Genomic DNA, 27,796 nt, shown 5'->3' with positions numbered 1-27,796 from the left:
GTGACAGGGTGCCAGGGACCCCTAGAAAATTTAACAAACTATGGGAATCCCAGGAGAAATGAGCACATCTGCTAGAGGATATCCGCAAAGACTTCACAAGGGGACTGCTTCTTAGAGGTGGGAAGGGAGAGGACATTCCAGGCAGCAGAAACTGCCTGAGCAGCAATGTGGAGAGTGTGACACTTAGAACGCACGCACACAACTGGCTTCTGATCTAGTGTGTTTGACCCTCTTTGTGCCTTTTATTTTTTTATTTTTGAGGCAGAGTCTCGCTCTGTCACCCAGGCTGGAGTGCAGTGGCACGATCTCGGTTCACTACAACCTCCACCTTCTGGATTCAAGCAATTCTCATGCCTCAGCCTCCCGACTAGCTGGGACTACAGGCGCATACCACTATGCCTGGCTAATTTTTGTATTTTTTGTAGAGACAGGGTTTCGCCATGTTGTCCAGGCTGGTCTGGAACTCCTGGCCTCAAATGATCCGCCCACCTCGGCTTCCCACAGAGCTGGGATTACAGGTGTGAGCCACCACACCCAGCCACATTGTACCTTTTAAAAGAAGCAGCAGGGAAAGTAGCTGGGAAGCTAGACTAGACCAGATCCGGAGAGGCTTTGGGTGCCAGGGGAGGCACCTGCACATATTTCAGTAGGCAAGGGGTGGAGAACGTGAGACGCTTCCAAACATGAAAGGAGGATGCAAGCCCCACTCTTTCCCTGCTATCCCACTCTGATGGTTCCCCATCACTATCCCTGTCCAGATCTGAACCTCTCTCAGCGACGGAGGGCATACAGCACCAACCAGATCACCAATCACAAGCCCCTCCCAAGAACCACCACAGCAAGTGACCCCATGCCAGCTGCCAAGAGATACCCACTGCGGAAAGCCAGGCTGCAGGACCTCACTAACCAGACCAGTCTGGATGTCCAGCGGTGGCAGATTGATTTGCAGGTACCCAAGCAGAACAGGTTAGGGAGGAGCTGGGGAAGGCGACAGGCAGGGGAGAGCTGTGTCCTCTGCTTCAACCACGGGATGGGGCCATCCACAACTTACACTGCCAAGTGAGTCATTCCCTCTTTCCTTCCCTAGGCCTTCATCTGCCTTACCTCCAAGGACACCTTCCAAATCAGGACACCCACCAGTCAATAAGCTCACTCATTCCCAGCACACACACTGCCCAATTGGCAAGGAATATTGGCATGTGCTCTTTCATTTGACTTTATAGCACCCCTGGGGGAGGAGAGAGTTTAGGGGCCCACCTTGGCTCAGTACAGATGTGGAAATTGAGAGCCAGAGAGGTAGGGCACTTATCCAAGGTCACACAGCCAGTCAGAGGATTGCAACCTGTCTGACCTTCGAAGGACCCCCTGCCTTCAAAGCCTTTTATTCCCCTCATTAGATTGACCTCCTACAAATTCCAGGGGATATACATTTACCCAGGGCAGAGAGGTTTCTTTATTTGTTTGTTTGTTTGTTGAGACAGAGTCTCGCTCTGTTGCCCAGACTGGAGTGCTGTGGTGCCATCTCAGCTCACTGCAACCTCCACCTCCTGGGTTCAAGCAATTCTCATGCCTCAGCCTCCCAAGTAGCTGGGATTACAGGCATGTGCCACCACCCCTGGCTAATTTTTGTATTTTATTTATTTATTTATTTATTTATTTGTTTATTTATTTATTTATTTTTTGAGATGGAGTTTCGCTCTTGTTGCCCAGGCTGGAGTGCAATGGTGCAATCTCGGCTCACTGCAACTTCTGCCTCCTGGGTTCAAGCGATTCTCCTGCCTCAGCCTCCTGAGTAGCTGAGATTACAGGCACATACCGCTATGCCCGGCTAATTTTTGTATTTTTAGTAGAGACAGGGGTTTCACCATGTTGGCCAGGCTGGTCTCGAACTCCTGGCCTCAGTTGATCCACCTGCCTCGGCCTCCCAAAGTACTGGGATTACAGGTGTGGGCCACCACACCTGGCCTGATTTTTGTATTTTTAGTAGGGACAGGGTTATCCATGTTGCCCAGGCTGGTCTTGAGCTCCTGGGCTCAAGCGATCTGCCTCCCTTGGCCTCCCAAAGGTCTGGGATTACAGAAGTGAGTCACCGTGCCTGCCAGCAGAGAGAATTTGAGAGTTAGAGAGCCACAGCTAGGCCAGGGTTTCTCAGCCTCAGCACCATGGACATGATAATTTTATATTTGGGGGCAATTCTGTGCACTGCAGAATGTTTGGCAGCATCCCTTGGCCTCTGCTCACTAGAGGCCAGGAACAACGCCATCCCCAATCATGACAACCAAAAATGTCTGCAGAAACTGCCAAATGTTCCCTGGGGAGCTAAATCACCTGGTTGAGCACCATTGTCCTAAACCAAATTGTGATTTAATCCATTTTATTAAGAATGGGCTTGGTCGGGCGCAGTGGTTCATGCCTGAAATCTCAGCAATTTAGAAGGCCAAGGCAGGCAGATCGCTTGAGCCCAGGAGTTCCAGACCAGCCTGGGCAACATGGCAAAATCCTGTCTCTACAAAAAATACAAAAATTAGCCAGGCATGGTGGCACATACCTGTAATTCTAGCTACTCGGGAGGCTGAGGCAGGAGGATCACTTGAGCCCAGGAGGGAGAGGTTGCAGTGAGCTGGGATGATGCCACTGCACTCCAGCCTGGGAGACAGAGCCTCTCTCAAACAACACATAAAACAAACAAAAGAATGGGCTTTATGTAGATTTGTCCCCGTAAGGCTGTGGTTCCATAAAAGCAGCCTTTTCACTCTCCCTGTATGACCCCTCCCACTTCCAACCACCACCCCCATCCCTCCCTGCCTCCACTTACACATAAGCCCACCCTCTAAGGGTAGGGACACTGCCATCTTATCCCTGGGGGCCCTTCTCTGTGCTTATTGAGGGACCACTTGATGCAATCAGAAGGCAACTGGCCCTGCAGTCTGGCTGACTCTGCTCCTCAAACATGTCATTCCACTCTCTGAGCCCCAGCTGCCTCATCTACAAAATGGGGAGAATAGCTTAGGCACATGATTGAGTTGCCATCCATCAAAAGATATTTATTGAAAGCCAACTCTAAGTGGAGGACTCTTCCAGGCATTGGCTGATAAAAGATGCAGTGCCTGGCCCAGCACCTGGCACCCAGCAGGCATCCTTGGCTGGCAGCTCTATTTGGTGAGAGCTCTGGACAGGCTGGTTCCCCTTTACTTCTTTCCTGTGCGCTCCCTAGCTCTTCAGACCCATCTCTGCTCATCTCTCACCCCCTCCTGCCTGGCTTCCTCCCCAACCTGATTCCCCCTTATGCATGCACACGCAACACACTTATATGTGCAAACACACACACACACACACACTCTGTGCACCCTCTGGCTGGATGAAGGGCTGGATCTTAGACCCATCTGTTGCCATGGAAACCTTACCAGCTTCAGTTGCTCTCTGTGACCCAGTGTGGTGTTGATGGCTGGGGGAATCCTAGTGTTTGACTGGGCAAGGAGCAGAGGGTAGGGATCCCTTGGGACTTAGCAGCCCTGGCTGGGGTCATCCTGGGAGTGACCAGTCCCCTCCTTCTCCCACATCCTTGTACCACTCCTAGGACCTCTGGCTTAGAAAGACAGAAAGGCAGCCCCCATTTAATGGGGAGGCACAGTCCCCCTCCTAATAAATACTTGATAGGGATGGAAAAGCCCCCATGGTTAACTGTTGACCTAAAAAATTGTTACACCTGGTAAGTGCCTTTTCACCCTCATCCCTTCCCCCTACCAGGGGATGTATATGGTCCCAGAGGCTTAAAATTCATTTCTAATTAATTTAATATTCTTCAATTACAAAAGTAATACATACTCAGTGTTTGCAATAAAAACCCTCAAACAATTCAGTCAGGTACAAAGTACAAATAAAAGTCCCCCTGCCCTATTCCGGGACCCACTTGGTTTTGAGTGTTTCCTTCTAGAAGTATTAATACTACACACACAAACACATACATACACAATACACGTATGTATTTTTAATAATCACATATACAAACTGCTCTCCAACTTACTTTTCTAATGTCTTTTTAATTCACTTTTTAAATAAATAACTGTGCACTGTATTTATTTAAAAGTGAATTTAATTACCCTTTTTGGTGAACAGTTCTATGAGATTTGACAAACGTATATGGTCATGTAATCATTGCCACAATGAGGATACAGGACAATCACAATTGACTTTTTTAAAATAAGTTTTATCTTGGACATCTTTTCACTTTGGCGTGAAGAAAGCTACTGCTTTATTTTCAATGTTGTGTGATGTTCCATTGCATGGGATATACAAGAACTTCTTTGTCAACCCCTACTGATGCCAACCCCGACTGATCTGGATAGTTTCCAGATTTTTACATTTACAAACAATACTGCAACAAATATACAGTACTTGCATATCGATAGTTGCACTCTTGTGTATTTCCACAAGATTGAATTCCTGAAAGAGGAATTACCAAACCAAAGGGGCTTGTGCATTTTAATTGATAGCACATTGCTTGATTGTTCTCCCACAGCCATGTACCCATTTACATTAGCACTGACAGTCCATGAGAGACTCTGTCTTTCCATTGACCACAGGGGTGCCATCAAACATTTAAATATTTGCCAATCTGCAGGATGGAAAAAAATTATAAACTTGTTTTAATTTACATTGTTCAAATTTTTCATGAGGCTGAGAACTTTTTCATGGGTTTATTGGGTACTTTTGCTATAAATGGCCTGCAAATGCCCTTAACACATTATTCTATTAAGTTGGTCTTTTACCCCCAGTGATTTATAAAAGCTTCTTGAAAATGATCTTTGTCATGACTATTGCAAATGTATTTCTCCATTTATCCCTTGCCTTTTGATGTCTGTTTTTACCAGCACAAGAATAGATAGATTAAATCAACAAAACAGAACAGAAAGTCCATAAATAAAACCAAATGTGCATGAAAGCTTTGTTGGGATAGAGGTAGGAAACTGATTAAACTGCAGGGATTCAAATGGAAAAACTGCATTCAATAAATTGTGAGATTCTTACCATTTGGAAAATCAAGAAAAATCTGATTCCTTTCTCCTTACTCCAAAATAAATTTCATATAAATCAAAGACTTAAACACACAAACAAACAAAAATGAAATCCCAAAAATTCTAGAATATTTTTTGAGTGAGAAAGACCTTTTAAGTATGACATATGGGAAAACATAAGGAAAAAAGGTTGATAATTTTAACCATACATACAAAAAAGTTTAAACTTTATGGCAAAAAACAAAGTGGGTTTAGAATTATCCATGGTGTATGATTTTCCATGGCTTTCCATGGTTTGGAGTTTCTCCATGGTTTGGGATTATGATTGTTGATTCCTCTCATGGATAATGGAGACCGGGTCATGCGTTCCTGAGTACTGGAGGGGCAGGGCCCAGGAGGAGCTGCTGTGCCCCAGGAAAGAGCTGGTGGGGTGGGGGTGGGGGAGCAGAAGGAAGGAAGGTCCAGCCACCAGGAGCTCTTCCTCCTCCTTCTCCTCCTCTTCCTCCTCCTCGTCCTCCACCTCTTTCTCTTTCTCCTCTTCCATCCCTAGCCCTTGCTGAACAGTGGTCAGGACCTGAACCAGGGCCCCAAACTCCGTGGCCCAGGGGCCCGAAGGCCCTCTCTGCTGCCCCAAGTCTGCCAGCCCTTCCTGCCCTGGGGCCAGGAGACCCAGGCCTGGAGCCCTGTGAGAGAGCGGACTTCTGACAGCCGAAGCTCCGGAGATCTGGGTAAGTGACCACAGGGTCCAGGACCTGACTGGGGACAGGGAGGAATCCTTGGCTGTGGTTCAACTTCAGATGACAGGCCCAGAGGGCAGATGCCTGGGTCTGTCCCGTTGGGGTCTGCTGCGGCTCACCCCTCTCTGAGGACCTCACCAATCCCACGCTTCCCAGTCACCCTGGTTCTTGAGTGGCCTCTGAGGCTGCAGCTCCATTCTCTGTGCCCCTGTCCCACCCCATCCTATCTGGCCCCCTCAGGCACTGGCTTCCTGGGAGGCGGATCTGTCCTCCCTTGGGGACAAGCCCATGCCCCCACAGCTGTCCTAGGAAAGCAGTTGGAGTTGCCTGTTCCCTGGGGAGACGGAGTGGGTTGTACTTGCTTAGAAGTGTCTGCTCCCTGGGGAGGAGGGATGTCCCCTGGGAGTTGGCCGTCTGTCCCCAGGTCAGCGCTTGGCCCACTTGTCCCTCTGCCCACAGAGCCGTCCCACCACCCCTCTGCCTTCGAGACAGAGACGTCCTGGTACTGGGAGCCCTCAGCCGAGTCCCAGGAGCGAACCAGTCCCAGCAGGCCCGCCACCCCGGGCCCGGTGCTGGGCAAGGCCCTGGTCAAAGGCCTGCACGACAGCCAACGCCTGCAGTGGGAGGTGAGCTTCGAGCTGGGGCCCCCTGGACCGAAGCGGGGCGGCGCGCGGGATGCCGACCTATGGAACGAGACCTTCCACCACCTGGCGGCCCGCGCCATCATCCGCGACTTCGAGCAGCTGGCGGAGCGCGAGGGCGAGATCGAGCAGGGTGAGCGCCGCGGACCTGCGACCCTCCCGCGGACGGCCTCCGGAGGACCGCCCCCCTCCACAGCCGCTCCCGCTTCCCCACTCGTCCACGGTGATCCTCCCAGCCCCGCGTGGGCCGCCCACCTGCTTCCCAGGTCCTGCCCCACCCCCTCCTCACAGCCCCGCCCAATTCCCCGCCCACTCTCCCTATGACCCGCCCACCTCCTTCCCTGCTCCGGGCCCCACTCTCGCCCCATCCCGTCGTTACAGCCGTGCCTAGTGCTCTGCACACCCCGCCCCCCGCCATGGCCCACCCACCCCGCCACTCCCCGCCATAGCCCGTCCCCACCTCCATGGTCAGCCCACCTCCTTCCCTGACCCGGCCCCCACCCTGTGCCTGTCCACTTCCCCCAGGACCCGCCCTGCTCTCTCCCGTCGGCCTCCAGGACCCGCCCCCTCCTCACAGCCCCGCCCACTGCCCGCCCACTCGCCTCTCCGGCCTCCAGGCTCCGCCCCCTCCCCATTCTGCTCGGTGCCTGGGCTCATTCCCTACCCCCGCTCCAGGATCAGCCCTTCATCTCTGGCTTCAGTCCCCTTCATCTCTGGCTTCAGCCCCCTTCATCTCCCCACAGCCCCGCCACGGCTCACTGTTACCCCACTCCACCTCACACTGCAGCCTGCAGGTGCCTCCCCTCATTCCCAATCGCTCTTACCCTCACATCCACCCACCCACCAACAAAAGCACAGCCCAGGGCTCCATTCCATTCCCGCCAAGATCCACCCTCTTCCCCCTGCCTCTGAGTAAGTGGTCCTCTCCCCCAGCCCTGGGCTCTTCCACCCCCATCCAGTGACCCGTCCTCTTCTCTCCCGCCTCATTTCTCTCTCCTATGGGCGCCCCATTTCCCAGTGCTTCTCCCCTGCAGTGGCCCCTGTAGGGCTCCAGAGACAGAACAATGGCGACAGCCCACACCTTCCTCCGAGTCCCCCAGTCCAGGGGCTCCACGCACTCATTCATCACTCCATTATTTACTGTGGATCTGCTGGGGGCCAGGCTCCCACTGGGCCCGGTAAACGCAGCTGAACAGCCCAGTGAAAAAGCAATCTCCATCCCTTCCTTACCCATGAGTGCTTGACAAACTAGCGGGGAAGCCAGCATTAATCAAATCATTACACAAATAATTAATTGAGTGCATTTGTCCTAAGTGCTATTAAGAAAAAAGACAGGGATCCAAGAGATTGTATAACAGGGACGGACGGTGGGGGAGCTAATTTAGTCCAGGAATTGGGGCAGACTTTACTGAGAAAGTGACTGGTGGGATCTTGATGGAACACACTTGGAGAATATAAATATAAATAGAGAACGGTTATATCATTTCTTTGTCGTGGGTTTTGCTTTATTTCTATAATAATATTATTTTGTTTATATTTTACTTGTATTTTTGTATTGTACATGTTACTTTTTTTCTTCCCATGAGCTCCTCACCTTACAGTTTACGAAGCACTTTTCTACCCTTTCTCTCCTTGGCTCCTCACACAGCCTTCTGGAGGCTGCAAGCCACAGAGACTGCTCACCTGTTCAAAGGAAAGGGATTGGGCTTTGGGGTCAGACCATCCTGAGTCCTGATCTCAGAGCCGTTCCTAACTTGCTATGTGACCCTAAGCTCACCACTCTCCTCTGATTTGCAATGTCCTCAGCAGTTAAATGGGTCAGATCAGTGGTCCCCACCCACCAGCCAGGGGACCTATGAAGTTTTACGTCAACGTTCCCATTAGACATCTGCAAAATTAAAGTACAAAATACAGACAACATAGTGGGTTGGGTGTTTTTAAAAATAAAACTACAGTTATTTAAAGGAAGTAGCTGTCTTTTATTCTGAGACAATGTCTTACATTTTTACATTAAAATATCCTTTATTTTGTGAAGTGATGACGTGAAATGACGGTGTTTTTTTAAAAAATGTCTTTAGTTAGCAAGTTGGCAAGCCCTTGATTTTAAAGGTTTATTTAATCCCAAAGACGGGGACCACTTAGTTAGAGCCCCCTTTTTAGCTTCCAAAGCTTCTGTGTCAGGGAAGACTTTCTGAGTCCAAACAGTGACCCCAGTTTCTCCCTCCACAGGGTCCAACCGCCGCTACCAAGTGAGCGCCTTGCACACCAGCAAGGCCTGCAACATCATTAGCAAATACACAGCCTTCGTGCCTGTGGACGTGAGCAAGAGCCGGTACCTGCCCACCGTGGTGGAGTACCCCAACTCTGGTAAGGCAGGCGAGTGGCGGGTCACTCCTGGGGGCCAAGCAGCCCCTGTGGACTAGGGGACGGGGCTGAGATACGAAGGACCACAGACCAGAAGGGAGGGGGGTGAGACAGGGCCTAGAAGCAGAAAGGCCCCCAGTGGACGATTTGGCTGCTGGGGGGTGGGAGCCCCTGGGGCCTCATCCCACTGCTCTGCAGAGGCTGTTAAATCACCCCACTTCCTTTTCTCCACCAGATGAAAATGATTTTATTGTATTTCTTCAATTGGGACAATATATGCTCATTATAGAAAATTCTTTTTTTTTTTTTTTTTTTTTTTTTTGAGACGGAGTCTCGCTCTGTCGCCCAGGCTGGAGTGCAGTGGCGCGATCTTGGCTCACTGCAAGCTCCGCTTCCCGGGTTCAGGCCATTCTCCTGCCTCAGCCTCTCCGAGTAGCTGGGACTACAGGCGCCCGCCACCACGCCTGGCTAATTTTTTGTATTTTTAGTAGAGACGGGGTTTCACCGTGGTCTCGATCTCCTGACCTCGTGATCCGCCTGCCTCGGCCTCCCAAAGTGCTGGGATTACAAGCGTGAGCCACCGCGCCCGGCCATTCATTATAGAAAATTCTAAACTATAGAAAGATATAAAATGTAAAAAATAACTGAGACCAGCAGTCATCCAGGAGTGTATATTAGTCACCCGCTTGGTGTGACCATCCTTCCAGACTTCTCTCTATGGATATCAACACGTAGAGAAGTCAAAAGACAGATCATTTTACATGAATCGGATTATCCTAATATGTGCTATATTTTACAAAATATGGGCATGGAAAGCGTCACTCCATGAAATGAATCTATATCATTTTAATAACATATTCCCCTGCAGGGAGCTGTCCTCCTCAGAATAGCCAATTAGTGTTCCAAAGCACTTTGTATATATTTTCAATCTTTTAATCCTCAAAACAGCTGTACAAAGTAGACGCTATTATTATCCCCATTTTATAGATGGAAAACAGAGGCAGAAGGAGCTAAGTTACTTTCCTGAGGTCACACAGCCGTGATGGGCTGGAGCCAGGCTTTACATTTATTGCCCTGGCTCTGGATTATGCATTTTCTTCCACTCCTTTCTACTGTCTCTGAAAATTTATTGCAACTTTTTAAAACCTATTTAAACGTTTAGTTTATTCCCCATTTGGTTATTGTAAATTATACTGCGAAGAACATCTTTGTGCATCTGTCTGGTTGTCTCCTCAGGGTTAATTCTTAGAAGTAGGATTGCAGTGTCAAGGGGATGCCCATTTAAAATTGTGATGTATGTTACCAAACTGCCCCCTTACCATCCCACAGGTTATTTAAATGTCCATCCTCTCCAACACTGAATATTGTTTATCTTTCTAAACTCTGCCAGTCTGATAGGTGAGAAGAAAATCTCTCTTTTGTCATTTTTTAGTTGTGAGGTGCCTTTCATGTTTATGAACTATTTGTGCTTTCTTTGTTTCAAATTACATTTTCCTGTCCTTTATAGTCACCCCTCCCCTGCTTTTTATTAGCAGACCTCCAGAAAGAATTGTGTTTGGAAATAAAATATGCCCTTCCTAATTCCACCTGTCCCCCTTTTCTTATCTGTGGTAGCAGAATGATCAACCCTCCTCAACTGCTGTCATTTCAGGCAATGGAGTGGCCATTTAATCAGGCTGTTCGCTTATTCATGTTGCAAGAACGACCATCGCTCCCACCTGTCTCTGACCAGCCTGCTAGCATCTGTAGCCAAAGCCTAGGAAGTTAGGGACCCGGCCCATATCTTAACCAAAGTCCGAAAGCCCCCTAAGATCTGGATCAGCACTTCCCCAAGTGTGTTCCAAGAAACTAGAACTCTAGTCTCACGTCCTATGAATAGTCATCCAGCATAAAAATAGAAAATACCAGATTAGGAAATACATTTAAGAACCACTGGATTAGATAAAGTTCAAAAGCTTTCTTTACTGCAGAACTTCTCAGAGGCTGGAGTATGTTAATATACATCAAGAGGCTCAGAGAATGGGCTACGGTATGCAGCTTCTCCAAAACTTGTTTCCCAACACAACTCTAATTTTTAAGGAAAAACTTACAGACTAGTGCTCTCTGAGAGTGGGGTTCCCTAAAGCATACTTTAGGGTGCTGTAACTTCTTTCTTCTTTTTTTTTTTCTTTGAGAGAGTCTTGCTCTGTTGCTCGGATTACAGTGCAGTGGCACAATCACAGCTCACTGCAGTCTCTAACTGTTGGGCTCAAGTGATCCTCTCACCTCAGCCTTCCAAGTAGCTGGGACTACAGGCACGCACTACCACACCCAGCTAATTTTTTAATTTTTTTTTTTTTTTTTTTTTTTTTGTAGAGATAGGGTCTCGCTATGTTAGCCAGGCTGGTCTTGAACTCCTGAGCTCAAGTGATCCTCCCATCTCAGCCTCCTGAAGTGCTAACATTACAGACATGAACCACCCTGCCCAGCCCAGGGTGCTGTAACTTCATCTCTTTTCCATCCACCCCCTCTTGGTGATGCCCTGGGATTTCAGGGGCCTGCCCTGTGGGAGGGATACTTGGGACATGGATCTCTGAGACAGTAAACAAAGAGAAAACTGGCCTTTTAACTTCCTGGAAAACATTGTGGCTTCTTGAACATTCTCTCAGCAATAGTATCTACCCAGCAAGCTAGATATTATTATCCCCGTTTTCTAGATAAGGAGACTATGGCTCAGTGGGGTCTGCACCCATCCAACTGGAAAGAGATGGGGCTGGGGCTCAAACCTGGGTCTTTCTGACCCTAAAGCTTATGGTCTTACCCTGTACAACACCTTTCTGCCTTTGGATAACTGCAAGATTGAAGCCAGAATCATTCCTGCCAGCCCTGGGGGAGAGGGCAAAGGACTGGCACATTTGTACCCAACCACCCGCTTCCCCTTGTCTTCTGTGAAGGAGCTGCCCCGCGTATGCTCAGCTCTCGGGCCCTGGCCCAACAGTGGAGGGGCACCTCTTCTGGCTTTGGACGGCCGCAGACCATGCTTGGAGAAGATTCGGCACCAGGAAATGGTAAATTTCAGGCCCTAAGAAAGAGCCACCCTGGGCACTTTCAGAAGCCTGGGCCCCTGAGGTTACCACGTCCTCATGTCCGAGGACCTAGGACCTCTCTCTGAGTCTGCACTGTGGGCTGAGGCAGGCCCAAGGCAAAGCCAGGCCTCCCAGGCTCTCTGAAGCCTAAGAGGGACAGAGAGGCTCGGTATGGCCGGAGCACACCACCACTGACACAGCTCTCTCTTTGCCAGGGAGCGGCACCACCTCCCTGCCGGCACCTCTCCCCTTTTGAGGTCTGCTGACCCTGGTGCTGTTCCCTGCCTCCAGCCTCTGAGTCCTCCCAGGCACCAACTGCCAGGAAACCTAATAAACAAGGGAAAAAGTGAAGAGCGAAGAGGCAGTCCCATCTGTTTGGGTCCCACCATCTGTTTCTTTCAGGATTCCCAACAGCCTCCTTTGAGCCTTCACCTGGTTTCATTGTGCCTGCAGCTTGGCTCCTTGAAGAGCTAGGATTTGACCTTTTTGTGACCTTGCACTAGTTCCCAGGATGGCTTTAACCCTCTGTGTCCTGCATGAATGTGTGTCTTTCTGTCTCTCTAAAGACAGCCTAACTGCTGCACTCGTCCTAACCCCTTTCTAGGTACCCTCACGTGCACAGGGAGGATCTCCTGCCTTTTGCTTTCCAGGAGGAAGACATCAGAGATCCCACCTGGCCACTAGCCCAGCCACCCAGACCATAAGGATTTTTTTATTCTAGGTCCTAGAAAGTGCTCACAGACATTGATGGGTTTTAAAACAAAAACAAAAACAGAACACAGTGTGAGGGGGTGGAAACCCAGAGGAGCTCTTCAGAATCAAAATGTTCTCTCAACTTTCTTGGTCCCATTGGCCTCCAAAACCCAGGAGAACCAGCTCCCCCACTGAGCCAAGCTTAACTTCCAGTCTTCAGGAAATTGCTGGTCTATACCTTCCTTTCTCGAAAGCTTAGCTTTTGGTGGCCCACGGCTTCCATCAAAATCACAAATCTTTTATTTTATTTATTTATTTATTTATTTAGATGGAGTCTCACTCTGTCACCCAGGCTAGAGTGCAGTGGCACGATCTTGGCTCACTGCAACCTCCACCTCCTGGGTTCAAGCGATTCTCCTGCCTCAGCCTCCTGAGTAGCTGAGAGTACAGGCACCCGCCACCACACCCCACTAGTTTTATATTTTTAGTAGAGTTGGGGTTTCACCATATTGGCCAGGCTGGTCGCGAACTCCTGAACTCAAATGGTTCACCACCTCTGCCTCCCAAAATGCTGGGATCACAGGCATAAGCCACCACGCCTGGCTACAGATCCCTCCCTTGAAATTGTTCTCTGATTCATGCCCACATTCCTGACTTTTTTTTTTTTTTTTTTTTTTTTTGAGACAGGGTCCGTAGTCCAGGTCTTTACTAAGCACTTAGCAATAGACTAAGCACTATCTGCGTATTATCTCATTTCATCTTTACAACACTATGAGATAGATAATATTATCCCCAATTTGCAATCAAAATTTGTAAAGTAATTTTGCCAAGTCCCCTCAGCTGGTCAGTGGTGGTCGTGGTGGTGGTGGCGGGGGTCAGGATTTGAACCCAGGCCTGTCTAACCTTAGGGTGGGGTAACGGTTATATCTGTGAAAGATGAAGGCCCATCCAAGCAGGGGTGGAAACCCTAGCCTTGTTCCCCAACCCACCTGCAGACACCGTGAATTAGACCATCACTCTCCTGGGCGGATGGGAGGTGAGGAAGGGAGGGGAGAGGTCCAGCCTCACTGGCTCCTCTGTCCTAGACATGGAAGCAAGTCCCACTGCTCTCTTCAGCGAGCCCATGTCCCCCAGCCGCGAGAAGCACGGTGCTTCTGAAGGTGAGTGGGCAGGTGGTGCCGCCTGTTCATTAAGATAGTGACAGGGATTGGTCCCAGGGTCAGGAGAGTGTCTTAGCACCGACAAAGTCCTCAGGGCTTCACGGAGTCCTCAAAGCAGCCCTCTGCATGGGGAATAGGATTATCCCCAATTGAAAGATGAGGAACAGGTGCAAAGAGGTGAAGTGACTTGCCCAAGGTCACAGAGCACGCTGGTGACAGAGCTGGGCCTGGATCAGGCCTCCCAGTTCCCCGCTGAGGGACCATTTTTGCCACTCTGCTCTGCCTAGAGTCCTCTAGCAACGTGCCAAGGAGGTCAACTCAGTGTCCCCATTTAGGAATGAGCAGGGCTGAGTGAAGCTGTCACTGCCCCCACAAGTAACTTTCCAGAAGATCCCAGGGGCTGCGGGCCAAGGAATCTTAGAGGCCAGCTTTTTGCAGGCAGACATAATCGCATCCCACCCCACACCAACTGGAGCAGAAGGAGCTCCGCAGCCTAACGGTTAGCTCGAGGCCCTAGGAGCTTAGCTAAGCCCCTGCCCCTCTCTGGGCCTCTGTTCCCCCAGTTGGTCAGTGAGCAGTTGGACAGGGTCATCTTCAGGTCTCAACTCAGTCATTCTGTGGCTCTCCAGGTCCCCTGCGCAGCCCGGCCACAAATACTCTTTCTTCCATGAAGGCCTCAGAGAATCTCTTTGGATCCAGGTAGGCGGGATTTCCAATAAAGGTCCACTCTCCTGCCACCCATTTTCCTGGGGTGGTCCCTGGGGCTTTCCCTGACTTGGAAGGCCGAAGGCAGGTTCAGCCTGACATTTAGGCAGGTGTCGTAAAGAAGGCACTCCTGCCCAGAGCCATCACTGTCTCCCAGGCCTCACCCTACCTCAAATCCCCCACTTTACTTCATCTCCCACACTTCCAAAACCTCTTTCCAAATGCAAGTATGCATGGGAGGGCTGACATAAAACTCTTCTGACCACTGGACTGGACAAGGATATGATAGTAAAAGAGGGTCACGATCCAGGTGTAGTAGCTCACACCTGTAACCCCAGCACTTTGGGAGGCCGAGGCAGGAGGATCACTTGAGGCCAGGAGATCAAGACCAGCCTCGGCAACACAGTGAGACCTTGTCTCTACAAAAAATTTAAAAATAGCCCAGGCGCGGTGGCTCACTCCTGTAATCCCAGCACTTTGGGAGGCTAAGATGGGTGGACCAGCCTGACCAACATGGTGAAACCTTGTCTCTACTAAATATGCAAAAATTAGCCGGGCGTGGTCACACGTGCCTGTAGTCCCAGCCACTAGGGAGGCTGAGGCAGGAGAATCACTTGGACCCGGGAGGCAGAGGTTGCAGTGAACCGAGATTGCTCCACTGCACTCCAGCCTGGGCAACAGAGCAAGACTCCATCTCAAAAAAAAAATAAAAAATAAAAAATTAGCCAGAAGTGGGTGTGTGCCTGTAGTCCAGGAGACTGAGGTGGGAGGATCGCTTGAGCCCAGGAGGTCGAGGCTGCAGTAAGCTACGATTGCATCACTCCAGCCTAGGTGACAGAGTGAGATCCTGTCTCAGAAATAAAACAAAACAAAAAAAGAGGGTCATCAGGAGAACACTAACCGCTTCCTAGTCCCAGCTGCTACTAACTGATTGAGTGACTTGGAGCAGGTGCTTCAAGCCCATGTTTCCAGGCTTCCACTTCCTTAGCTGTCAGATAAGGAGGCTGGAGGGAGCCATCTGTTGCAACCCTTCTGACCCTGACTCTCAGAGGCTTCTGGGTGGGCATTGGAGGTGGGGATGCCCAGGGCCACCTGACTTCACCTGCACAGGCTAAATCTCAACAAGTCCAGCCTACTGACGCGAGCAGCCAAGGGCTTTCTGAGCAAGCCACTGATCAAAGCTATGGAGTCGACCTCTGGGAACCAGAACTTCGACTACGTACCACTGGTGAGTGCCCTGACCCCAGGTGTCAGTCTGCCTTCACTCCACTCAGCAGCAGGGCCTTCCTGTGATCCCCCTGCCCACCTCTCCACTTCCTCAAAGAGAAGAAGGCTTTGGTCTTAGAACTCAGATCCCCTGAGTTTTGAGGTTTCCTAGAGCTTCCCACCCAAGTAGTTAGCAGGGCAGAGGGAGTTTGCATGAATCTCCCCTTCCCAGAGGCCTAGAGATATTGCTGGAAGCCAGCACCAGCATCATGAAAATTCTTTGCAACCTGCTATCTTTGCCTTAAAAATTCGTGGGAATTTTGCATTCTACTCCACGCATCTATGTGTATCTGTTTTTCAGTACATAAAAATAAGCTTTGAAGTGACTCACAAGTGAGTAAAATTAACATCCCAGGGACATGGACTGTGTTTAGCAACTGGGTCTGCAGACACCCCAGCATGCTGTAGCAGGGTGAGAGGCTCAGGTCTGGAGTGGGCTTCTCTGAATTAAGGAGCAAGGGAGACTGGCCCTGCCACATCTGGGGCCCCTCAGGGCTTGGGAAACAGAGGATGCTGGAAGGAGGAGCACAGTTTGAGCATCACTGCATACCTCTTCTGTCCCTGCATATCCAAGTGCATAATATTCTGAATTTCCAAATATCCAGGGCAACTGAGCACTAGGCATGTTTTCACTCAACAAGTATTTATTGAGTCAGGCCCAGTGCTAGACCCTGGAGAGACAACGTTGAATTCGACAAACGTAGTTTCTGCACTCATGGTGCTAAGTGTCTAATAGGATTTGGACGAGGAACCAGGCAATTCTAACCCTTGGGAGTAGCAATGACAGAGGTCTGGTTTAGTTGGGGAGTACAGGGGGTGGACATCTAGCCCAGGCTTGAGATGGGGGGAGCAGACCCAAGCATGACTTCTTGGAGAAGGTCAAGGCTAAGCCAAGACTTGCAGGATGAGGAGATGTGGCCAAAGGCTTCCAGAGGAGAGACAGAGCTTGGCAGCTGGGGAATGGAGTTGGACAGGGTAAGAGTCAAGGACAAATCAGGGTTAGGCGGTGCAGAGCTTTATTGATCATATTTTGGATTTAGTCTATGAGACACTGAAGTCATTGAACTGAGCCTCCAAAAAGTGTGTGATCTATGCCTCATAGAGATCCCTCCGTATGTAAGACAGATGGATTGGGGGTGGGGAGAGGGGAGGAAAAAGGAGGCAGGAATAACACGAGGAAGCACGTGATGGATTGCAGAGTGATTTAGAAAGTATACCTGTTGAGACTCGGAAACTGATGGTTACACAGGGAGAAAGAGGAAGGTCAGCTGCTAGAGTTCACTGCATGGCAGGGGACATTCCCAGTGGCTGAGGTGGGCCCACCCACCTAGGACAAGAGGCAAATATGGAGTGAAGATGTTGACTTGGGCTTGGAGAATGATCTGTTTGAAGTGTCTGCAGGATAAAGGATAGAGATGCTCAATTGACCTGGGTATCCTGAAAATCCCCCAGGCAGGCAGGGTTGGGTAGGCAACATGGATCCAGACTTTTGCATGGGCTGGGGCTCCCTGGGCTAAAACATTTGAGGCCCACTGAAGGGCTTCCTGCACACACAGGTGTCTCTGCAGCTGGCCTCCGGAGCCTTCCTGCTCAACCAAGCCTTCTGTGAGGCCACACACATCCCCATGGAGAAGCTCAAGTGGACGTCCCCCTTCACCTGCCACCGAGTGTCCCTCACCACCCGCCTGTCTGAGTCCAAGACCCCGAGTCCCCAGCTGTGCACCAGCTCCCCGCCTAGGCACCCCTCCTGTGACAGCTTCTCCCTGGAGCCTCTGGCCAAGGGCAAGCTGGGCCTGGAGCCGAGGGCAGTGGTGGAGCACACTGGGAAGCTGTGGGCCACGGTGGTGGGGCTGGCATGGCTGGAGCACAGTTCGGCCTCCTACTTCACTGAGTGGGAGTTGGTGGCTGCCAAGGCCAACTCATGGCTGGAGCAGCAGGAAGTACCCGAGGGCCGCACGCAGGGCACACTCAAGGCCGCTGCCCGCCAGCTGTTTGTGCTTCTGCGGCACTGGGATGAGAATCTCGAGTTCAATATGCTCTGCTATAACCCGAATTATGTGTAGTTGGGTGAGGGGGAGGCTGGGCAGAGGGAAGGGCAGGGAGGACAGGGATGGGCAGGGCCATGTTGGCCTGGTTTCGGGGAGCTTTTGGAGCTGTAACCAATATATCAGTTACTAGAAAGAGCCCTGGACTGGCAGCCAGGAGGCCTGAGTTCAATCCCAACTTTGCTACCATCCAGCCATGCAACTTTAGGCCAGTCCCTGCCCCCATCTGGGCCTCTGTTTCCTCATCTATAAACTAAGAGGGCAAGATGAGGGAGGTGGAGTGGATCTTAGATGGTTCAGTGGTTCCTTTCTGCCCATTCAGGCAGTCCCGGGCCGACTGCTGCTGGGGCTGGGGAGGGAAGACGCAGTGGAAGCCTGAGCCCTCTCTGGAGGTAGACGACGTGGGCACAGAGTGCACACAGCAATGCCCACTCAAATAAAAGGGCAGATGAGAGAACCCAGTGACCGCAAGTAACCAGGCCTACAGGCTTGCATAGGCACATAGAGACTAGCAAGTCTGGTGCTTGTAGGACAGGCTCTTGTCTCCATGGTAACAGCCTAGGACCCCCCCCAAATCCCACTTAAAAGCCGGTTGGAGAAGCATCCTTCTCAACGCTTTACAAAAGAGTCGCTCGGGGGCCTTTTGTTTTGGAAGCTTCCTTAATACATACTAGTACTGCCTTGCAGATCATTAGTGGCTCCCTCACTAAGAAGAGGTGGTGGCAGGACCAGGAGAGACACCTTGTGAGTTGACGTGTTAGATTTAAGCGACAGTCTGTGCAAAAATAGTCCTAAAAGAACAGGCATGGTCACAGAAGTCAGTGAAGACACCAGACAACATCTTACTTAATTTACACACTTTTAGGAATTGGGTAAAGCGAGCTGCATTACTTGTACTGAGGCACGAGGGAGCCACCGCCAAGTAGGTCGCACCATGGGATCAGAGGGCCCTCTCGAGCCACGCCACGCTGTGGGAGAGAGGCACCATTTTGCAACAGAGAGCATGCTTGGCTGCAGTGCCTTTGGGGATGGCAGCTCTGGCCAGGGCAGGCCTGATTTGTTTGGTGAAATAAACGAATTGACACTTCAGGCAGGATCCCCTAGGGGCTTCCCACCCTCAAGCCCACTGTGTGATGCCTACATGGGGAATGGAGTGCTGTGGCCTCAGATACCCTAATGGCTGGCATTGAGCTGCCCAGTCTCCTCTGCCCCACTGACTCCCCTGGAGGTGGGTCTAGACCTCACCAAGGAACCCCACCAGCTTGGGACTTCAGCCCTAGAAGCCCCCTCCTTCAAGGCCTTAATCTCTCCTCATCAAATTCCTGTCCCAACCTTGGAGTGAAGCTCCACAGACTTCCCTCGTGGGAAGGCCTTGAGAGCTTAGCTTATCAAACCAACACATGGGGTCCTGTGGGCTCTGGCGCAAGCCCCGTCCTCAGGAAGACTTGAGGGGTGTGCAGCCTCCAGCAGGGGCTGGAGTCAGGGAGGAGGCTCAAGCAGAACGCCCACTGGGCACAAGGGGAGAAAATGCAGCCCCAACATGATATGGTGCCCTGCCCCTCACCCCCTACCCCTCCATCTATGCCACAAGTCTCCCACGAGGGATTCTCACAGCCCTTTTGAATACTTAAGATAAAATCCCATTGCTGCCTCGTGGACCGGCTCTGCGTCAGACTTACCCTCTGGGGAGGAACGCAGGCAGGCAGGCAGGCCTGGACACTGTGGCCATCACAACCCCAGGTGGGGCAGGATGCCAATCTGGGGTGTTGGCTCAAAGTCAGTGCCACCAAGGCGGGTAAGGGCTTTGGGTTGTCTTGCTCCAGGCTTCCAGGAGATGTGAGCAGAGCTTTGTCATCTCCCTGCACGCTCCCCATCCTCTGCCAAAATCACTTCTTTAGCTATGCAGGCAGCAGCCTCAGCTTCAGGGTTAGGGTGGCCGGGGGTGGCATCTACTTCCTGCACCACAAGTAATGGGGAAAAAAATGCCAGGTTTTGAGTCAGAACGCCCAGACTCAGGTCTCAGCCTAGTACTAGTTTGGGCAGGTGGTTTCTCCTCCTCGGTGCCCTGGATCTGGGGCTTTCTCCTGCTCTGACAGTCCCAGACTCTCTGCCTCTGAGATGTTTCCCTCTTCGTGAACATGAATTTGCTCAAGTTCTCTGTGTGACCTTGAACAAGTGGCGTGTGTGTACTGGGCCTCTTTCCTCCTCTACATAACCAGGCTGAACTGGGCTGTCCAGCACCTCCCCGCCCTACCAGATGAGTCTGATTCTGGGTCTCCAGGCCTCACCGTGGACAATGGCCAGGGCTCAAGGTGAACCGGTCTCTGCCAGCATAGAACTAGTGCTCCAAGATGCCCAACAGGAGCAACCAAGAAATCCAGCAAGGTGGTGGGCACGCCACCCACTTCTCTAGGAATGTTCCTCAGACTCTGCTCCCGCACCAGCCGCTGGAGCTCTGCAACATGTTTGAGGCCCAAGAAAACTGCTGATCTCTGCAACCCTGGCTCCCCTGCCCAGCCCCAAAGGTGCAGAAGAACAATCTTCATTGGTTGCAAATAACCCAAGAGCTATGGGGGCAGGTCTGGACAAGAGACATTTTTAAAGAACTTCAGTGGTATTGAGATGACACGCAGCCTCAAAAACGTGCTACCAGGACTGCTAGGCAGAGGACCTAGGGGACTCGCTTTAAGGAAAAGATAAGAAGCTTCGGTAATTAGTACATGCATTGAAACTAACAGAGTTCTAAAGGTTCTCAAGCAGGGAACACATTGCCCCTGCAATCTCATTTACTTTGGGTTAATCTGGTTTAACTTGTTAAACCAGCCCTTGCTTTCTAGGTCATACAAAGGAATATTTATGCCGTACACTGTCTGAAGAAAGGGCTAATGCCACTGTATGACAAAGCCCAGCCTCCAGGCTGCCCTCAGTGGGAAAAACACTAAGCTGAGAGTTGAGGAATCCAAGCTTGGGTCCCAACTCCACCACCAGTGTGCTGTGTGACTTCTGGCAAATTACTTGCTTTCTCTGAACCCCTGCTTCATCTTTTGTGGAGTGACGGGGGTTCACAAGATCAGCATTTCCAACCCTGTTCCTCACTCAGATCAGACGTGAATAAGCAACCTATGAGAAACTGTGCTATGGGCAAAGATGTTGAGGAAGCAGTAGGAAGACAAACTTCTTTAGGTTAGGACAACCTGACCCGTTAATATGTTACTGTGCGTTGTCAGGCTCTGAGCAGGTGACCCAGCAGCAGCTCTTCTCTGGTTACTAGGTTGGAAAATGCTGGTCTAGATCTCCCTTAGGGCTCCTGGGGCACTGGCATTCAGAAAGCCTTTACTGGGTGCCTACTGTATGCCAGGCATGGCATACTGGGGTACCAAAGTGAATATACGAGGTGCTGTCCCTGTCCTTTTTGGGGCTTGGCAAGGAGCATTTGAAGAGTCTCTGTTTCATGAATCGTTTTCCCACTCCCTGGTTCTCTAGGTGGGTTTGTCTTCACTGGCCCTAGAATGGTCCTGCCATCTGTGGGTGTGGCCTCGTATTAGCACTACCTAGGTATCCTTTGCGCTAACGGCCAGCCCCCTGAGCTTTCAGACACTCGTTTATGGTATGGGTCCAGATGACCACAATAGCGCATGGTACTGCACAGCCAGAGGGGAGTTCGTGCTGGGGTCCTCCTTGTCCAGGTGGAGCAGGAATGTCCCTGCAACAGATTACCCCGAGGGCCCAACCTCCCGCCACACACAGATGCAGAACCCTGTCCCTGAGGCCCCTCAGCTCGAGACCAACTCCAGATGCCAGGATAACTGGGCCCCATCCTTTGGCAGACTTACACTGGACTTGTCCATAAGCAGCCTCGGTTTCCAGCCAGCACCCATGTTTCCCCAGCCAGTCCCCTCTCTGTGGGCAAAATGAATGGCATCCCCTGGCCTTCACTGACCTGAGCTGCCACTCACTGCCACTTGCTGTGGCTGATGAATGGACTAGCTGCTTCTAAGACTAGATTCTGGTGGGCTTTCACCTGCTCTTCAGAGACATGAAAAGCAAGGGTTCCTCCTCCTTTCCAGCTGGTTCACCAGGAACAGCTGTCAAAAAAGGTTTCTGGAAGTTTCCTCTAGATCCTGACTTGCCCTCTGTTAATCCCTACCCTTATTTGAGGGCCATGCTACTGTTCCCCTTCTCTCTTCCTTGGCAGGGACTCTCCATGAGAGGGAAGGAGGAAAGGGGTCTCCCCCATCTGTGTACAGTCTGCCCCCCACCCTGCGATTGCCTGCCCCATTGACCTGCCTGGCTGGATCCTGTGTGACACCCCAGCACCTATCATTCAGGGGTCCAAATGCCCAAAGGCACGTCTCTCTATGTGCCCATTATAACATCTCTAAGTGGTTCCTAGATTCAAATGCATTCCATACTTGTAGTGCCCTGGGAAAGGAGAGGGAAGGGTACTGTCACCCCAGGAATGGGGCACGTGCTTATTGCCTTGGCACCTGGAAGATTTTGTTCTCACCAATCTAGCAGAGACTAGTCAACAGAAAAAAGATGGACACATTCTTCAGCTGTAACATAGCATGCTCTGCAAAGCCAGTGTAAAAATAACCGGGGCAGGGGTGTGTGTGGCATTTTGCAGCTGGGTAATCTGATCTGCAGAGATCTGTCCAAGGTCAGGGGCTTGGCAGCAGCTCCTGGCCACGCCTACAGCTCCCAACCGTGGACCTCTCTGTCCCGTGTGTCCAGCCCTTCTCCCAGCCCGTTGACTTTAGCCTCTCAACAGCACTGCCTCCCTGGGTTACCCAATGAGGTGGGATTTTTCTCCTGTTCATGCTGCAAATCTCCTTGGCTCAGGGCCAGCCGTCTTGAGCTTACAGCCGCGTCCCAACGCAAAGCGCCTCATCTCAATGCCGCTGACTGTGGTGACACATGTGGTATAGTTTCACTATCTGCCCAGGTGGCTTTGGCTCAAGTGGCATGGCTGGTGCTTGTCCCCGTCAGAGCCTCAAGTGCCTACAACATGCTACCCGTGCCCTCGCCTGCTCATCTGTAATGTCCCCACAGTGCCTGTGACACTTTCTTCTTCTTGGGATATGCATCACCTGCTTGCCTGGTAGCCAATTACATAGATGTCGTGGAAGCCCTGGATGTCAGCCGTCTAATGTCCACTAATACTCAGCAAATCCTGCCCTGGGGCTGTGTGTGTGTGTTCTCAAAGAAATGGCTTCTTTGTATATGGTGGCTACTGTTTTCTAGGCTTGGAGCTGATAAAAATTGTTGAACCTGATAATATGACAAAGTTATACTTGTGTCTGATCTTTTGTTCTCAAAGCCACGGATACCTCGCTTTCAAACTAGCAGTTCGGTGATCTGTTTGCCTCACTTCATGTGTCACATCTATCTTCGTTCAGGTTCCCCATAAGGTAACTAATTTTCGCGGTGTGCCAGGGACTGAGGAAGGTTACCAGGATGTGAGACTTTCAGTTTTAAAACTGGCACAGTTCCAGTCAACCTGGAACAAGTTGGTCACAGCAGTTCCTCCAAAAGCAGAGCCTGAGACAAGGATTCAGTGCAAATGGTTTATTTGGGTGATTCCAGAAAATACCCTTAAGGAAATGTGGAAGTGAAATAGGAACGCAAAGAACAGCAATAAAGGGAAGATTACCAAGGAGGTTACTGCTACAGGTGTGGACCCTCACCCCACTAGTAACTCTGGGAGTCAGAGTAGATGCACACCCCAAAGCTCACAGTGAAGGAACAGGATGCGTGTACACCAGCTCCACTCAGCCCTTGGGGAGGCCCACTCTGGAGGATTCATTCCTTGGTGCTTCTGGTCTAGCACAGGTGCACCAGCTGAGCAGGCTCCTGCAGCCCGCAAGAAAGCCTTCAGGCAAAGAAAGGTAGGCACTGGTGCTAATAAAAGGAGAACATGATGCAGCGTCTACCATGCATTTCCTTCAGCCCTGGCACTTCCCCTGCACAAATGATTGAGACATGCATACAGTATCTTTGCAGATTTTAAAGTTCCAGATATGCTATCTACTATTCCAAGACCTCTGTATTAATAAATGATCAGGATGTATCATTATAGAATAGAGACAGTCTAAATTACAAAGGGTAACCCATTTTTTTTAGTACATTTGGTTTGAAATTAGGAAGATGAACCATGACACTGATTTTTTTTGGTTTTTTTAAAAAGAAAGAGATGCAGGTGCTGGCAGATGGGAGTCAGGCCCAAGTGCACTGACCTGAAACACGCCAAGGGGCTGCAGCAAGGCACTGACGGCACCTGCAGCAGTGTCTCTCCTGAGCTGCTTGCCACCTTTCAGATTTCTCCCAGAAGCAATTGGTGATCACAAAATATATTTATTTGAAAATCATTACCAGCCACCACCTTGTCTTGGAACCCACACAGACTGACCCCAACATCAAACATAAGGCTCATTTAGAAATCCTTTAGCAACTTGCCTTGATTCCTCAAAATCCATCATCCCTTTTCAGATTTGAGGGAGGACAATGGACTATAATAGGAATTCCCAACAAGCCAGAAACATTGCAGCGGTGTGCTAAGGGCTCCTAATGGGAAAAATTGGAGAAGCCCCCAGGCTGAAGCTGACATGGTAAACAGAGACCCTGTTCACATGCATGGCCCTTCTAGGTGATGTTCAACTGGATGATGGGCTGTCACTGTGATAGACAAGCCCTCTCCCTGGCCCTCACCATGGCTCTAGGCTGCTGGGGGACCTGACTTCCCCTTTGTAGTACCTCACTGACTTCTATGAGCCTGGCACTGCCTCTCCCTTTGTAAGACACATGCTTCTTTGTTCTTTTCCTCCACTGTGCATCCTGTAAAGGCCAGTTTTGTGTGTGTGTGTGTGTGTGTGTGTGTGTGTGTGTCCTGCTGGGATGGCAATTAGGATCTCCCAGTCCCTCACGGGTGAAGAACACATTGAGGAAAGCAGGTTCTCGGGGCTGTTGGGTTCAAGAACTCTGTAGGAGACGAAGTCAGCCTGACAGGTCAGGATTCTGGGTCTCCTGGGTCCTCCATCCCATAGTACCCAACTCCCTCCAAGGCACTGCTTGCCCCCAGCCCCAGGAAACCTGAGCTCCCCTGGGCTCAATTAATCCGTATCCTGGTCTGAAACGGAGAGAAAATGCCAAGTCGAGTCCAGCTTAGCTCTGCCAAGCTCTTTTGTTCTGCCATCAAGCAGCAGTTGCCCTCATTCCCATCTGAGCATCACCTAGAATCTCCCAATTATGAATTCATCCTAGAAGCATCCAGACCACCCATGCACCAAGTCCAGCAACCCCAGATCCGGGGCCTGGGAGAAGGAAGGCGGCACATGTCCTCTGTGATAAGTGAGACAAGGGTAGTGTGGGACGGCATCTGCTGGGAGGGCTCCTCTCCTAGCCTGGCGGAAGGAGGGGCCCTGGATACCCAGGATGGTGGCCATGCCCAGTTCCTGAGCCCTCAGTAAGATCTCGGGGAAAGTTGTTTAAAATGGCCTCCTCAGCCATTCCGAACTGAACTAACCACCCCCTACGCTACTCCCAAGCTCCAAGATCCTCCAGGTTGCACATATGGGTCCTCCCGGGTGCTGACCCAGGCTCCATCTACGCTTCATTCCTGGCTTCAGAATCTGGGGCTCCCCCTGGGTAGGAAACCAGGGATCCTCTGTAGGAATTGCCTTCGCCCTCCAAGCCAGCTGTTCTGATACCGTTCAGCAGAGGGCGCTGTGGGCGTGCACTGCCTTCCAGGCCCGGGCCAGCTCCTGCCAAAGACATCTGTGCAAAGAGGAGCAGCAGGGATGAAGGAAGGCTTCAGAAGCTATTCCTGTCCCCTGTCAACAGTCTTTCTTCTCTGCTAAAAATGTGACACTAGCTCACCTGGGGCTGGAAAGGAGAAGGTGACCTCTTGGTCCTTCCCTGCTTGGCCCACTCCTCCTCTCCACCTATTGGTGCCCTCTCCTCCTCCAAACTCCATGGGAAGCCACTCTCAGGAACACTTCCCAGAGCTTCTCTCAGCAGCAGCCTCACAGGGGACACTTTCTTATTACACGTATGTGTGTCCTGTCTCCCTCATCGGATTGGGAGCTCCAATCATGCTTGGAAGTTAGGTGAAAGGCACTTAGAAGAGACCTCCTGACAAAGCAACACAGGATAGAGACCAGATTCTCAGGCTTCCCCAGACAAGTCATTCAAGTCCTTGCATGTTCACTCTGCTTATGAGGGACATTTCCCAGGGGCACACTCCACTCCTGTCATCCTTCAAAGTTCAATGCAGAGCTCATCTCCTCCAGGAAGTCTTCCCTGACTGGCACCCCCAGGGCAGACTGGACCTCTCCAACCTCTGCTCCCACAACCCTTTGTGCATACTCTAGGTAATGCCTGCTAGGAGCACTTCTCAATTGCATTTCAGGGCTGTGTGGCCATGTGTCTCTCCCATCAAACTATGAGCAACTTGAGAGAACAGACCTGGCCTCAGTCATCTCTAGGCCCTCTGCAAGGTATGGAACATCCTAGCTGCTCAGTAAATGTATGCTCAAGTGCAAGGTTAAAGTCTGACCCAATCATTCCATCTTTAGTGAAAATCATCAAAAGTTATAATTAGGGAGTCTTAAATGTCAGACAGGAGTCCGAGGTCTTTCCATTGATTCATCTCATTTGCTCCTCACAACTCTACAGATTACCATGCTGGTGTTATGAATTAAGGACACTGAAGTTCGGATACATCAACTAATTTACCCAAGGTCACCCAGCTAGAAACCAGCGGGGCAGGATTCAAACCCAGGTCTGCCCCACTCTGGAGTCGAGTCTCTTAAAGGCATTCATGCGTTCATTCATTCATTCCACCTGTGAATTCACTCCGCAGCTACTGAGTGCCAGGTGCTAGCAGGCTAGGCTAACACAGCCAAGTAAGGGGACGACGGGAGAATTTGTTACTGAGCTTTTCATTTTCTCCCAAGTTAATGGAAGAACTACTCTTCCCTGCTCAACTGCTGGGACTGCAAGTTCCCTCTCCTCTTGCCCACCAAGTCTCTCTCGCCACACCATCTCCAGAAGGCAAATGGAGCCCAGCTCTTCCTGTCCCTCCCCAAGGAGGCAGCTGGGAACCAGGAGGCTCAAGATACAGAAGGAAAATCAATGACACATCTTCCTGCCTTTCCCCAGCTCATCACACACTGCTCATTGGGCCAGAAGGAAAAGCAGCAGACGGGCTCTGGCTTGGGGGACCCAGGTCCCAGCTGCTCCTACTGTGGGCAGTCCCAAGACGTCAGACCTGGAAAGCGTGCTTAGAAACCTCCAAACACTCACCCCCGCCCCCATTTTATGGATGGAGATACTGAGGCCCTGGGAGGGATAGGCCCTGGGCCAGAATCACTCAGGTCCCCAAACACCTGCCTTCACTGGGCCTGAAGCTCTCACATTAGAGCTACTCTAAGGTAATGCTATGGTTTGAATATCTGTCCACTTCGAAACACATGTTGAAATTTAATCCCCAATGTGGTAGTATTGAGGGGTAAGACCTTGAGGAGGTGATTGGATCATGAGCGCTCTGCCTTCATGAATGGATTAATCTATTAAGGGGTTATCCTAGGAGGGGAACTAGTGACTTTATAAGAAGAGGAAGAGGGCCGGCTGCAGTGGCTCACGCCTATAATCCCAACACTTTGGGAGGCTAAGGCAGGTGGATCACCTGAGGTCAGGAGTTTGTGACCAGCCTGGTCAACATGGTGAAATCCCATCTCTACTAAAAATACAAGAAATTAACCAGGCAGGCATGGTGACAGACGCCTGTAATCCCAGCTACTTGTGAGGCTGAGGCAGAAGAATCACTTAAACCCAGGAGGCAGAGGTTGCAGTGAGCCAAGATCATGCCACTACAGTCCAACCTGGGCAACAAGAGCAAAACTCCATCTAAAAAAAAAAAAAAAAAGGGACAAGACTTGAGCTAGCACATTTGCCATCTGCACACTCAGCCTTCTCACCACGTGATGCCCTGCACCACCTCAGGACACCAGAGTCCCCACCAGCAAGAAGGCTCTCCCCAGATGTACCCCCTTGACCTTGGATTTCCCAGCCTCCATAACTGTAAGAAATAAATTCCTTTTCTTTA

The 27,796-nt window shown here is 50.8% G+C and overlaps 1 protein-coding gene across 18 annotated transcripts in view; it reads left to right on the top strand.

Moving 5' to 3' along the window:
* VWA5B1 (von Willebrand factor A domain containing 5B1) overlaps positions 1–17,827 on the top strand; it is a 60,283-nt gene extending 42,456 nt beyond the window's left edge. For 13 of the 18 annotated variants that reach the window (XM_055261763.2, XM_063631633.1, XM_063631642.1 and 10 more), the window contains 9 exons: positions 759–949; positions 5,566–5,743; positions 6,212–6,526; positions 8,623–8,760; positions 11,691–11,804; positions 13,601–13,675; positions 14,305–14,374; positions 15,491–15,608; positions 17,203–17,827. In XM_055261763.2, the coding sequence (XP_055117738.1) occupies positions 759–949; positions 5,566–5,743; positions 6,212–6,526; positions 8,623–8,760; positions 11,691–11,804; positions 13,601–13,675; positions 14,305–14,374; positions 15,491–15,608; positions 17,203–17,709 (1,706 nt within the window). In that variant the 3' untranslated portion in view covers positions 17,710–17,827. The remainder of the gene's footprint in view (positions 1–758; positions 950–5,565; positions 5,744–6,211; positions 6,527–8,622; positions 8,761–11,690; positions 11,805–13,600; positions 13,676–14,304; positions 14,375–15,490; positions 15,609–17,202) is intronic. The other 5 variants (XM_063631636.1, XM_063631637.1, XM_063631643.1 and 2 more) reach the window with 2 other exon arrangements.
* The last annotated feature ends 9,969 nt before the right edge of the window (positions 17,828–27,796 follow it).

This window comes from Symphalangus syndactylus, chromosome 22 (assembly GCF_028878055.3).
Source record: "Symphalangus syndactylus isolate Jambi chromosome 22, NHGRI_mSymSyn1-v2.1_pri, whole genome shotgun sequence".
Taxonomy (NCBI): Eukaryota; Metazoa; Chordata; class Mammalia; order Primates; family Hylobatidae; genus Symphalangus; species Symphalangus syndactylus.
Note: the sequence above shows the minus strand (reverse complement) of the source record. Positions and strands in the feature narration are given on the sequence as shown.